The following is a 13020-nucleotide window of genomic DNA, read 5'->3' on the forward strand; positions in this document are numbered from 1 at the left end:
TAGTTGAAAGAATGGAATGTACCGCGAGCGGTAGAGAAGAAAGAAACACCGTACTGGCGGTGGGAGAGAAAGAAAGGCAGCGACAAAGAGCGTAGCTTGAACAGAGTCACTTTACAGCGAACATTAACATCCTATATATCTCTTTACACGCGATGATCAGCGGGTCTGATGCAATCAATACGCCTTAATGTCCGATGAACATGAACATACGTACACCAACCGGGAAAATTTCCTCCAAGAGCAAGGAACGTCTACAAGGGTACTCTGACCTCAGACCTTGTGCGTTACAAAACCTGCGGGTGAAGTCATCTATCAACATTTGTTCCTTGAGTGGATCCAGAATTTTGGCATGGATCCCTGCGAAAGGAAGCGCTTAACGGAAAAGGATGGTGGTGTTTCAAATGTCGAGGCTGCTATTGGCGGGGTATTTAATCATTGCGAAAAAGTGCTCGTTTCGTTTCATAGAGGTTTATTAAGGGGTGAGGCTCTTTCATGGTTATGATGAATTGAATTCGCAGGGATTTTATTGGATGGGATTGGTAAACGTGTTTGGAATTGATGAAGTTCATGATAAGTCAATTTTCAGGTTTTGCTATAGCACTTGGAGCTTAAGTTGGTCACTCTTTTGATAGCTAGTACTTGACATTGAGGATAATAGATTATGCTAGTCTTTATACTGTTAAACAGGGCAGTAGCAGTTACCGTTACAGCAAGGATTCTGAACATAGTTCACTGTCAACTCCCCACTATCAACGTTATTACCAGGATTCGTAGGAATGCTGCCACACTGAGTGCATCCATGGTCAATGATGCCCTGGATCAAGTCGATAGCCCGGGTCGTAGTGCCACTTGCACCATTCTGGAAGAAAGCACAGATCGAGCCGTACTGGCCTGAGGCACAAGCAATTTGAACTAGATTCTATCAGTCAAATGTGCTGTACTTCGTTGCTGTGGACATACCATGCTCGGGCCAGAAGTGATCACCCTGTCCGCGAGCTACTAGCTGCTTTGCTTGAGTCAAGACATCGTTCAAGCTAGCGTTGTTGATGTTGCAAAAGCCAGATCCTCGACAGTTAATGCCCAGTGCCGAAGCGGTGGAGAGAAGAGTGCTAATAGCCAAAGCGTAATGCATAGTGAAGTTTATTATATAAGGTGTCTAAAAAAGGGCAAGTTGGTTAATGTAAAGGTGTTTGTAGAGAAAGTTCGGAGAGTTGTTGCAGTTTGATGATATGTTGTCCGCTGAGGGGCTAAAAAGTTAACTTATATAGTTTGTGCTTTATAGGATAGGTAGAGGAGGATCCTTCAGGTTGATAGCTAGACTAAGTTCTCAACATGAGTCGTTTGCCTAAACTCCTACGGCGGCCGATTCAACTTGGCCAGCTTCCCGAACCCTGCCAACAGATCCTGATCAGGCAAGCCGGGCTTTCCGATTCCTGCAGTCTGCGATATTCCTTATACAGTAATGATGCGATGCATCGTGGCCATTATGATGATATCTTCTACCACTTTACAGTTAGCAATATTCAGCTTCGCTATTGCCTTACAGAAAAAGGAAGTTCGTAAAAACGGCACGCGTCGATCGCTGTGATATCCTTGGTCAATTGGTATGCGAGACACTTCAGGGAACCCACTTTGACGTATTTGACTTTAAGGAATTGTCATAGCGTTGAGGTGGGCCGTGATGATTATGTGAAGCCGAGTTCCGGGTGGTGTGGAGTTTTGAGTCCTTCAAGGTGATCGACAATGCAATAAGCATCACAATAGTTCCACTCACTTACCAGATAGGCAATTCAAGTTTATAGGTAGAAAAGACATAGCAGATAGAAGCTGTCAAGAGCACCAGATATAGTTAGCAGAACTTATAAACTTACACAAGAGCCCACTGCTTCGTGACAATAACGCAGTAATTCTTCACAGTTCTTCACAGCTCTTCACAGCTCTACTACTCAACACACTTTATCAATACCACCAGACAACTCCTTCTACTGCATTCAAAATGAAGTACTCTGTCATTCTCTCCCTCGGTTCTCTCGCCGCTACTACATCCGCCCTGGGCATTAACTGCCGCGGCTCTTTTGCCTGCGGTGGCGGCAGCGGAAACCTCATCAACCTCAAATCGATTGTCGACAACATCCAGCCTCGAGACCGCTTCTATCCGGCTCAGCAGCAGATTGCCTGCACGGGCGATACTTGCGCCTTCTTTCAAAATGGCGCCAGCGGCACAGCTGAGCAGGTTTCTGCAGACCTGCAAGCCCTGTTGGACCACGGTTGTAAGAAATGCGGCTCGGTTCCTACTCAGCCTGGCAATAATGTTGCGGATGGACAGTTGACGGTTAACTATGTCAGCCATCCTAATTGTCAGGGAGCTTGTTAGATAATAATTATAATATAAATATATATTCTATCACTACTCTAATATCTTGATGTATACACTAGTATTAAGTAGTAGCAGAGCTACTGATAGCGATTGATGTTTAAATTAGGATCAAATGTATGTATTGCTGTTCAATACTTGTTTATTCTATTGCTTGTAGCTAGTCTTGAGTATTCAAGTGGTAGCTTAGAAAAAGCATATATGACATCATTTGGCCCAGATTTTAAGGCGGCCGCTCTGTCTAAAGACTTCGACGCTAGGTCCACGCTGCCAACATCCGGGCATCCGAGCTGGCCCGTTATCCGACCCAAGCCTCGTATATGCATCTCAGAGATCGGTAATCGTATTTTTTTGCCGATCACCAGCAGGCATAGCACCTGAGACATCACCAGTCGGCCGCAAACTACTACTCCATTGACCTGCCTGAGACTATTCTGAAAGCAGAAATGCGTGTTTTTCCCCGCGAGCCTGAATCTCAGCTTGACGTCAGCTGGGAACTTCGGGACATCGGCCCATCAAGGTCAACGGATGCCAAAGAGGAAATTCGTGTGAATGATCGGCAATGCAGCAACTGAAAAGACATACAGATACATATACCGTTTTAACGAGGTCCATTCCAGGCTGAGCATTAATTCACCTTTATTCAGGTTTCCCTTTCGAGCTCTTCGTTGGCGATCAAGACAACTGTCCCAATCACGTATCTGCTATAGTCTCCACGTGCAGTCCATGACCTTGCGACAAGGAAAACAAAAGTGCGTCACGTATCGTCACTTTCTGGTGCTTGAGGACCACTTGCGGGCACATATCGTAGTTTGTTCAGGATCAAATGTGACAGACCTTCGCGGGCGAAAGTTGTTGCACTGACTTTATGAGCATAAGATCGACAGTGAACAAGATGGTAAGGCGATGACTCGACTCTTAGTCCTCTTCTTAAAAGAGGTATAAGTAGTCTTCCTTCCCTATGCTAAACAGGTTCATTCTCACCAGCTTCAAGATACCTCGTCTACGTTCAACAACACTTACCGCTAAATCTTTTTCAACACACTCATCATGCGTTTCTCATCCTCAATTGTCCTGTTTGCATCCACCGTTGTTGGCCTGGGCATTAATTGCCGTGGCAGCGGCTTGTGCAACCTCTCTTTCGGTCCCAGTATCCAGAACATCCAAGATCAGATAGGCAACATGATTGCCGATGGTCAAGGCGATAGATTCTTTGGCGATGGCGGTGAGTTATCTTTAAAATCAACAAAACATCACCAATGTTAATGACCGAAATTCCAGCCCAAGTCGCTTGCACATCAGGTGACGTAGGCAGCATATGTGCGTTCTTCCAGAGCGGCGCTTCTGGAACAGCCAACGATGCTTTCCACTACATGCAGGAGATTATCGATCACGGTTGCAAGCTTTGTGGAAGTGTTCCTACACAGCCGGGAAATAACGTGGCGAACGGGCAATTGACTGTCAATGCTGTCAGTAAGCCTTGTTGCGAAGGAACCTGCCACTGTTAAGAATATTTATTATTAGAATAAATAGTTTTGTGATAGACAAGAATGTCTCAAAAACCAATTCCAAGCCTTATTCAAAGCAATAGCTAGTAAATCCATCGCTAGACCTAGTTCACCAAGACTCTAAGTTATATTAATTATAAGCACCAGTAAACCCTCAATAGAGCCGAGACTATCAGGAAATACCCTTAAGTGCAACGACTCCTTGTTGAAGCCTTACTCGATTCCAAGCCAGGTAGCTTGGGCTTTTTAGGCTATTAAATATCAGATCATAGCACAATGTAGGTCAAGAGTAGACAAGAACAAGCGTTCTAATCCAGAAGCTATCTCCTGATCATGACGGCCCCGTTGATAATGAGCTCGGACTATGGACGACGGCGGCCTATAAGGTTAAGCTTTAGGCTGCAAACACAGATAATGAATGAGCTCGGACAAATCTCACGGTACAGTGAGTTACTCGTGGTACCTGAAACCGCTGTCGATCGTTGTCTTCTTATCACTTATCGCCGGTATCATGATGATAAGGAACGTATGCTGTTGTCGTCATGGTTCCTTATCGATAAGAGACGCTTGAACGACTCTAGGGTGAGCTGGTTCTGGCAATCAACTATACAGGTATAAAAAGCCACGCGGTTTTGCAATGGAAGCTTGTGATTTCTCTATAGCTTTCTTGCAGCATGAATTCACATTGCCTTCCATGATATCGAGATTTTGGCAGCATTGGTCCAAAAGAGCTTGAGACCTCTTCCCTTCCTGTCTTCAGTCTAGAGTTTAAGAGACATGTCACTTTTAAGCTTTTTACAACACATTATTCCCCGATTTACTGTCAGCTTTTACTGAAGTTTGTGGAGTTTCATACATACGAAAGTCTCGAAGGTTAATAAATGTTGAGGCAAAGAGACTATGCTGTCGCGACTTAATAAAACTCCCTTCTGTCCGGGTCATCTCACCGCTTTACCAAAAAGATGGATATGAGGTGTTCTGCATTTTCAATGACACTTTCCTTTAGAAAACCGCAACCTAAGAGCCGAGGTCCCAGTTAGCATCAAACTGTCACCTTCCAAGCTTAAATCTCCCCCAATGCCTTTCCGTCCAAATGGGAAATGATATGCCACTATCCCCGCGTTCGGCCTCCATTCCCCCGAGACAACTCCCGTACCTCAACGAATGACTTTAAACTCTACACTAACAACCGATGAAACAATGCCGAGATGACCGAGTGCACCGCGTCAATCCCTAACGAAATGGCATACCGGGACTTTATCCATCAATCGGCTGCATCATAAGTGCCGGCCCAATCCTGGCGGCCGTCTGGGGTCGATATGTTTTCTGAATGGTGGGAAAAGCCTTCATATCCCTGTTTCATCAGGCTTGGCACTGACGGAGAGCCCGCTCGAATAGGTAAACGCGGAGTCTAGATCGCGAACCTTGTTTTGTAAAACGAATGATCACCTGGATTGTTAGTTTGGGGGTTTAATTGATGCAATTGCATGGCTTGGAGTAGATATATACAGCTCTGGGCGACGTCTTGGGTTTCATTGCACTCTCAGTGGTTTTTTTATCTGAAACTCGCCTTATCATGAAGCTGTCCCTTTCGCTTGCGGCGCTCGCCGCTGGAGCTTTCCAGGTCGTGTCTGGCCAGACGGTGTACTTTGCTGGTAAGTCCAGCGAGTTGCTGGTGATCGGGATGGATGCTGATCAGATGAAAAGGTGACTCCACCATGGCAAAGAATGGAGCCAACGATGGTGTAACCGACGGCTGGGGTAACTACATCGGCAAATATCTCACGGTCACAGCCGTCAACAAAGCCATCGGCGGCCGTTCAGCCCGCTCCTACACCAATGAGGGCCGCTTCACCGAGATCGTCAATCTCGTCAAGAAAGGCGACATCGTCGTCATCGAATTCGGCCACAACGACGGCGGCTCTCCCGAGAAGAACGACAACAACCGCTCCGACTGCCCCGGCGCCGGCACAGAAGTCTGCATCTCCGACAAGACGGGCGAGAAAGTGTACACCTTTGTCTTCTACGTCTCGCAAGCCGCCAAGGCCCTCGTCGCCAAGGGCGCCACTGTGATTCTCAGCTCTCAGACGCCCAATAACCAATGGGAGACTGGAACGTTTGAGCCTGCTGCTCCTCGCTTCGTGGGATATGTTCCCACTGCTGCCAAGGCGTTGAACAGTGCTAGCGTTACTTATGTTGATCACTTTGCTGCTGTGACGAAGATGTATCAGAAGTTGGGTAATGCAAAGGTTAACTCTTTGTATCCCAAGGATCATACGCATACTAGCCCTGAGGCTGCGGATCTCATTGCTAAGGCTTTTGTTCAGGCTATTGATGAGGAGATGAATGGCAAGACTAGCCTGAAGTCTTATATCAAGACTCCTGTTACCAAGGTGTACTAAGCGCAGTTTGGCCGAGTATCTGAAGTTGGATGATATGGGAAATTGTGTATAACTTCTTTGTATATATTCGTCATGATCATGATACATACAGATAGCATATGATACATTTGTTCAGGCTAGTTATAGTAACCCGGTAAAGTACCCTTGATCTTGTGATTACTATCGTACATGATGTAGTAAACTCTGCTAATCTCGAAACTGGCAGACCAAACCTCGTAATTCTCTTCAGTTCCGGACAACAACGGCCTCCTTCATGAACGATCCCTCAATTGCAACTTTGACCAAGAATCTCGCCACGCTATTCGGCGTGACGCTATCAGCCATACCCATTCCTTCACCAGCACTACCCAGTGTCTCAACCTCCTTGTCCGTCTCCTTCCCAAAATCCAATCTCACAGCTCTCACAAGTGTCCAGTCCATACCGGCCGCTCGAATCTCTTTATCCAACAGGTTGTGATCCTGAAGAGCATACTTGATGTTCGTCCATCCCATGAACGCTCTGCTCACCCACGGAAGTTTACTCCACGAGTCCCCAACACCCGCCGTTGACATGACGACGATGCGCTTGATACCAGCTTCTTTCAAAACCTCACAAACACTGGCGCACGAGTCTGCTAAAAAGCGAGGCGGTGAAACTTGAGCTGCGAAGGGACTATCTGACTTTCGGACCGTGTTGAGAGTCATGACTGCTGCGGATGGTGTCAAGCCTGGAGCAGCTGTGAGAGCGCGTCGGATATCGGCTTTGGAGAGCGGCGAGCCGGTAACGATGGTGAGACCAGGTTGAGAAGAAACTTTGCTGGAGTCGCGGACAAGAGCGACGGCAGTGTGATTCTGAGACAGAAGTTCGGAGACGACGTATTTGCCGGTTCGGCCTGTTGCGCCTAGGAGGAGGAAATGCATGGTGGGAGACGGAGGAGTTGTTTATCGGAGGAGCTAGTGTTGAGGGGGTTGTTTGTTACAGGGCTTATTTAGCGGAGGAGTTGATTATTAGAGTGGTAGATTATCGCAGGAGTTGTTTGTCGGAGGAGTTACTCATCAGAGGAGGCTAATGATATTGGCGATAAACTCAAGCAAGAATGATAATTTCGATTGATATTAGACGACTGGAGGAAGCTGATGGTGATGAGAAAAGTATTCATGGTTCAATTGCTTGTTTATATACTTGAGCCTGGATGTCGGACTGAACAGCAGAGTCAGCTTCTCATTGGCCAGTTCGGTCAACATGCTTTTCTGGGATGAGCCGCATCTCACGATTCGCGTCTCGGGCTTACAAATTCGTGACGGACTTAGGAACAGAGTGTCGCGAAAATTAATGACTCATTTATTTATTGAGATTGCTTTGCTAAGCTAGTATTAATCCCTTGTCGCATATCATAATCCTTTAGTCGTTCATTGACGAGGTTCGCTAAACCTTGTAGCTGCTTGTTTTCTTCCTTTAGCTTGGCATCAAGATCTGGTGAAGTTTCTAAAGTTCCAAGAAGAATGATTTTCAGGATAAGATATAAGATACGCAAGAAGTCATCAGAGATAGACTCTGGCTTTCCCGGTTGTGTCTCATTCTGAAGCGATTCGAGAGCAGCGAGCCATGAGTCCAAGCCATCAAGCAAGCCTCGTCTTTCCGAGAGAAGCACATGAGCCTGTTCTTCCAACTGGATCTTTGCCGTCTTTTCGAGCAGCGCGATAGTGGACGTAGCGAACTTTGTGAGTTCCGCTCGCATATTCGGTGCCAGCTTTCGATCTTTCGTCTCAACCGGCGGCATTGCTATGTTCGAAGATTCGGGGGGTTGTTGTTCCGTGAACTTGCAAGGCGCAGCGAACAGCTTTATAATAAAGACATCCAAGGCAGGCAGACCAGTATGTCGTGCTGGCATTAGGCCATCGGTGGTCATGTACGGTCTGGCGCGGTACTCGCGCAGGATGTCCAGTCCTCGAATGATGTGCAGTCCCATGGCTGAAAAGTTCCCCCGGACTTGCTCAACGCTGATCAAGACTTGGCAACAAAGCAGTGCGGACTTTAGGCTTTCGGGGCTGGGATATGCAAGGTTGGAAGCAAGACTCGTTAAAGCTTTACTATACTGCTGAAGGCCGAAGTTGTAGCTCAATCTCTGCTGTGCGTCGGTCTCGGATGTATCTCCTTCGTTCTTCGCCTCGAGATTTCCACGAAGAGCCCTGAGAGACAGCAGAGCATGCCGTATCGAGTCGTTAGTCATGCTAGCTTGCAGGACCTGCTCTGCCTCTTCATTGCAGCTAAGCTCAACATCGAATATCGTTTTGGTCGAGAAGTATCGATTGAGATCCCCAGTGCTCAATGGAGGCTCGTCCTTAGCGTAATCATGCCCTGGATCTGGCTTGACGATCGGCTGCGGCGTGCTGGGAAAGGGCCTGAAGACAGATTCGTAACCATCGCATTTGCGTCCAGTCTTGACACACTTCTCACAGAAGGGCTTGGCCTCGTCGCACTTGATCTTTCTGATTCTATTTCCGGTAAGTATGAAACTTGCAAGGATGAGATGGTGGAGTCTGGGCTGACCGGCATGTTGCGCAGCCTGTCTTTACTTTAGTTCGGCCTCGGGACGCGGGTTTTGGAGCGAGCATGGCGCTAATTGTGATGTAGCTGGGGCCGTGGGAGGTTTGAAAGAGAAAGAATGCCGAACAGACGAATGAACAGCTAAAGAGATGACTTGTTCGAAGGATCGAGTCGCTTAGCGCTAGCGGTTCGTCAATGGCGAGGCTGAGAGACCAGCACTAACTGCATTGGGAAGCAACAGCGAACAGGCCAATCGTCGTCGAGCAACAACGAAATGACTTTGACTTCACATTATCAGCCCTGAAGTTGAGACATCAATTCTGCTCAATAATTCTTAAGAAAGAGAAAAAAACAGCCAACGTACTACACATTTAGAATTCTTGTAGCCTTTTAAAGGTTTGGAATATAGTTACTACGGTTCCATTTCAGGCCGGTTGCTGTACAGCCGACACATTAAGCATGTTCTAAAGTAATTCACCATCGCACCACATTACCGAGAATTGACCAGGAACCAAGAGAATCATGTCTTAACACTAGTAATCTCGATGGAGGCGATAATTTCAGATGAATCACGTGGTTAGGCACTCTGAACCTTCCTGGCAATGAGCTACCTCCCTCATGAGACTTTGCCCCTACCTCGATGCATCACCTTGACCTGAAGTTCTGAGAGTACGGACGTCTGGCATTAAAGTATAGGACGACAAAAGAGCGAGTCAAGAATTGGTACTAGCATCGGTGTTTTGTAAAGCTGTTAAGCTAATTATGAATGTTGGCAGAGAGTTGTTTGAAGCCTTCGGTGATTTCGTATGCATCTCAACAACACAGAATCTGGACTAAAGCTAGGTCAAGCGATGATTAGCAAGGTATATGTCATAAAGAATTCCATAGGACTTCATAAATTCAGAGACATTATACAGGTCGAGCGGCAATTTGCATTCCCTCTGGTCCGCCGTGAGTTTCACAACAGCCACTCGACCCTACACGTCGACATCTACCGTAAAGCAACGGTGAGAAAGTATCAGTGCATATCAAGGCTATTTTGCGATCGTCGAAGGAAGAATCCATCTTTCTTGGTCGACCAGGCAGCTATAACTTCTCTTTATTCTCAGCATCGACTCGCTCGCAGGTCTTGTCTCTGAAAGGCGATAACAATTCGGTCTCAGAGCCTGAGCTGTCGAATCAATGCTACTTGTATGATCTAGCCAACTAAACTCGATCAACAGTAACAATTTTCTCATTAAATTCCATGCGGTCAGCCTAGTGAGCGATGGGTTGTGATGACGGATGCGAAGCATTCCAGCCCATCCCGTCAGCTTCCTCAGTGGTCACCCGTTTGAGGCCCCTGAGGAGTCTATATCCCCTGAAGTATTTACTAGAAGCCCTGCCATGAATTGAACAAAAGATCTCCGTGTCAAGACGCAGCAGCGATTCTCCCGTTGGTGCGTAAGATAGTTGTCCCAGGCTCTCTTCGGAGTCCAATGAGGGCTAGCGTCCGGATCGTTTGCGCGAGGTGACATCCTACTAGAAATCTTGCCGTCTACGGAAATCTAGTCAACTTTCCTTACCGCGTTTGTTAGTATATATAAGCTTGGGCTTCGCCATAGCGGTCGTCGCGGCTTGGAGTTGGGCTCATCGCGAGTTACACTCTGATGAGGTAGCAGAAAGCTAGCGAGCTCGCCCAAGAGGCTTTCATCTTCCAAAAATGATATTGGTATCTATATATAGGGCAAGACGACCTAAAATGAGCAAGGCAAGAAGTGAAGTCGCGACACCCGCCACTCGGCTTAAAGTCGAAATGCTGCATACAGCGCATACTACCTTGAAAGTGGCAGCCCAATCAAGAAGATCATCTGTTCGCTGAGATCTTCAACTCCAGCCTCGAAATTCCGTTTGCTAGTAGTAGTCACGGTATTAAATATGTGCCTGCGTTATAAGAAATATTTATGTCTATTGTAGATACTGCAGTAGTCCCAGCTCTAGGTTATCCGCCCGAGGCGATGCGACTACCAACACTACCGAGAGCCAGCATGACTAAGACGAACCACGTCAGGGAAGGCAGCAAGAAAGCGATGAGTGACTGAATAAAGATATACACAAAATACAAGACGCCTAATTGATGACCAGGGACATTTCAAGAGACGATGATACAGATGTCTACCACCTTCGCCATGGAACAGTGTAAAAGAGACACTCCCTGTCGGAGCAGAGCCATTTTAGCGAGGTTGAGAACGAGGTGTAGCGGACTGCCGCCTGGCCTTGAATACTCCCCCGTAAACCTGTCTGGCGCGCCCCGAAGGCCCTGTAATGCTCAAACCAACCCTGAAGAGTTAGTGGACAATTCAGGACAAATCTGCTGGTACTGGCTCTGGGTAAGCTGAACCTAAGGAGGCCTGGAATGACTTTTACATGTCACGTCAATTACTCTGTCTTCATCTGCTGCATGATATGAATAATACTAGTGGTCTTTTGCAGGCTACTGTCTTTGTAGATTATAGACTCCGAGTGCAAAAAAGATCGCATTGAGTGTTCGTATGCAGATTGTTGCGGATGTTCACAGCGCAGTGAACAACTCCCAACGCGTGTGCATCAAAGCTTCGCTAGGTGTTAGCCCCCAAGTCCTTGAATGTTCGCCATCACATCACCAGAACAAGTGACATCAACGTCCGCGACATGAGCTCAATGCTCGTCGACTGTACTTCAAATATTCAATCTATGTCCTTACCCCTGAATCTGTCATTGTTCACGACATTCTACACTCTTTGTCGTATTTCTCCTCTCTTCTGATGCTAGCTCACCAATTCTTCCTCGATTTGCCTCGTTCGTTGCGTAGCTACGCCGCGACGCCATCGTGAAAGCTCAGTGTTCCGGCACTGTGTCTTCCACCGCTGTTCAATTGCAAGAGTACGACGTACCAAGCACGACCAGTCATCATGGCACTGTATTTCAGTTCGCCCTTGACATTTCGTTACCCAACAGTAATCGGGCAGCCACTGGAGATGCTCCTCAAAGCTACAACCACTGAGTGAGGCGTTGTTGCCGCGCCAGATATCACGAGAGAAGCAATGGTTCCCCAGTTAGTACTACCTCAGAAGCAGGCTTTCGTTCCCGGACCGGCTGACTGTGTATTAGTAAAGTGCAAGGTGTCATCACCAGAGCTTACAAGTCTCAGGCAAAACCCCGATCCAAGCGCCCGACACCCCAGACTCCACGAATGATACTGATGTATCTGATCTGCCCCCAACGACTGGACCTGCGGCTGATGGTTCTCAACCCGCGAATACGCAGGCGCCCGAGAGCGACGACACTGATGCCGGCCCGGTTGAAGCCACGTCGGACCTCCGTTATGATAGCAGCTCCGTGTCTGCACGGCCGCACGTTGAGACATCTACCTCCCGGCCTGTTCCAGGTCCTACAATTGACGCTGAGCAACCCCAGCACGCTGAGATAGGGGATGGCTCTGACAAGCCACTTGATAGTAGCGGAAATCAAGAGCTGACTGTGAGCGTTGATCAGTTACCTGACAACGCTTCACCCCTTTCTTCACCAATGCCAGTGAAGGTGAGCGTGTCACAGGCGCTCGGGGCATTATCGTTCCGTGCTTGTATGAGCAAGTTTCTGCTTACAAGTCACTCCATGGTGATACAATCGCCGCGCATAATTATCTGAATGCCGTCGTTATCTCTTCGGTTGGTTGGCTTTTTGTTTTCCCCGCGGGGGAGAGGACGGCGGTGGTGGTGGTTTCATTTATCCCCTTCTCCTGACTAGAGACTCAAATGCTGGTGAGAAAGTCGATGACGGCAATGATGTAGATCGGCCAGCTAAAAAGGAAGCTGTGCATACAGCGAGGGCAGCCTCCATCCAAGCCACCGCGACAAGTAAAGGCTGGAGACAGTGCTCAGTTTCAGCCCAAATGCACCAGGACCTTTTTGTGAATCAACTCCGATTGGGGTAAGATCTTGTAGTCTCGGGAGATTTCCCCAACGGGAAAACAACGCCAAGTGCCTGTAAGAACTCAGATTGAAGGCTGTCTGCCCCACGATCGTCAGTTGCGCCGCGTAGACCCAGGCCACTGCAACCTTCATCATGTCGCCGAACTCAGATCTAATCTGAGATGAAAACGTTCCTGCAGATGAAGAGAAGTTTATTTCTGTTCTAGTGTAGTGGAGGCCGATTATGCGACAAATTAGCAGTGTGAGGTAGACCGTGATA

The 13020-nt window shown here is 47.6% G+C and overlaps 6 protein-coding genes across 6 annotated transcripts; 3 read left to right on the forward strand and 3 right to left on the reverse strand.

Moving 5' to 3' along the window:
- Positions 1 to 679: 679 nt before the first annotated feature.
- Positions 680 to 1132, reverse strand: FTJAE_619 (killer toxin Kp4 SMK-like core; the record flags this gene model as incomplete). The annotated part of the gene is made up of 2 exons (XM_037352775.1): positions 680 to 912; positions 961 to 1132. 2 exons carry the CDS (start codon positions 1130 to 1132, stop codon positions 680 to 682), a joined length of 405 nt encoding a protein of 134 aa, XP_037212246.1.
- Positions 1133 to 1996: 864 nt separating this feature from the next.
- FTJAE_620 (killer toxin Kp4) lies at positions 1997 to 2949 on the forward strand (the record flags this gene model as incomplete). Its single annotated transcript, XM_037352787.1, has 2 exons — positions 1997 to 2341; positions 2767 to 2949. 2 exons carry the CDS (start codon positions 1997 to 1999, stop codon positions 2947 to 2949), a joined length of 528 nt encoding a protein of 175 aa, XP_037212247.1.
- A 475-nt stretch (positions 2950 to 3424) lies between these two features.
- Positions 3425 to 3903, forward strand: FTJAE_621 (killer toxin Kp4 SMK-like core; the record flags this gene model as incomplete). Its single annotated transcript, XM_037352798.1, has 3 exons — positions 3425 to 3599; positions 3656 to 3847; positions 3899 to 3903. 3 exons carry the CDS (start codon positions 3425 to 3427, stop codon positions 3901 to 3903), a joined length of 372 nt encoding a protein of 123 aa, XP_037212248.1.
- Positions 3904 to 5458: 1555 nt separating this feature from the next.
- On the forward strand, positions 5459 to 6284 carry FTJAE_622 (rhamnogalacturonan acetylesterase precursor; the record flags this gene model as incomplete). Its single annotated transcript, XM_037352809.1, has 2 exons — positions 5459 to 5537; positions 5590 to 6284. The coding sequence occupies 2 exons, from the start codon at positions 5459 to 5461 to the stop codon at positions 6282 to 6284; spliced, it is 774 nt and encodes a 257-aa protein (XP_037212249.1).
- Positions 6285 to 6509: 225 nt separating this feature from the next.
- FTJAE_623 (uncharacterized protein) lies at positions 6510 to 7184 on the reverse strand (the record flags this gene model as incomplete). Its single annotated transcript, XM_037352820.1, has 1 exon — positions 6510 to 7184. One exon carries the CDS (start codon positions 7182 to 7184, stop codon positions 6510 to 6512), a length of 675 nt encoding a protein of 224 aa, XP_037212250.1.
- A 425-nt stretch (positions 7185 to 7609) lies between these two features.
- Positions 7610 to 8879, reverse strand: FTJAE_624 (transcriptional regulatory moc3; the record flags this gene model as incomplete). The annotated part of the gene is made up of 2 exons (XM_037352831.1): positions 7610 to 8759; positions 8815 to 8879. The coding sequence occupies 2 exons, from the start codon at positions 8877 to 8879 to the stop codon at positions 7610 to 7612; spliced, it is 1215 nt and encodes a 404-aa protein (XP_037212251.1).
- Positions 8880 to 13020: the final 4141 nt, after the last annotated feature.

The sequence above is a fragment of the Fusarium tjaetaba genome, assembly GCF_013396195.1.
Source record: "Fusarium tjaetaba strain NRRL 66243 chromosome Unknown NRRL66243_c0000016, whole genome shotgun sequence".
Lineage (NCBI taxonomy): Eukaryota > Fungi > Ascomycota > Sordariomycetes > Hypocreales > Nectriaceae > Fusarium > Fusarium tjaetaba.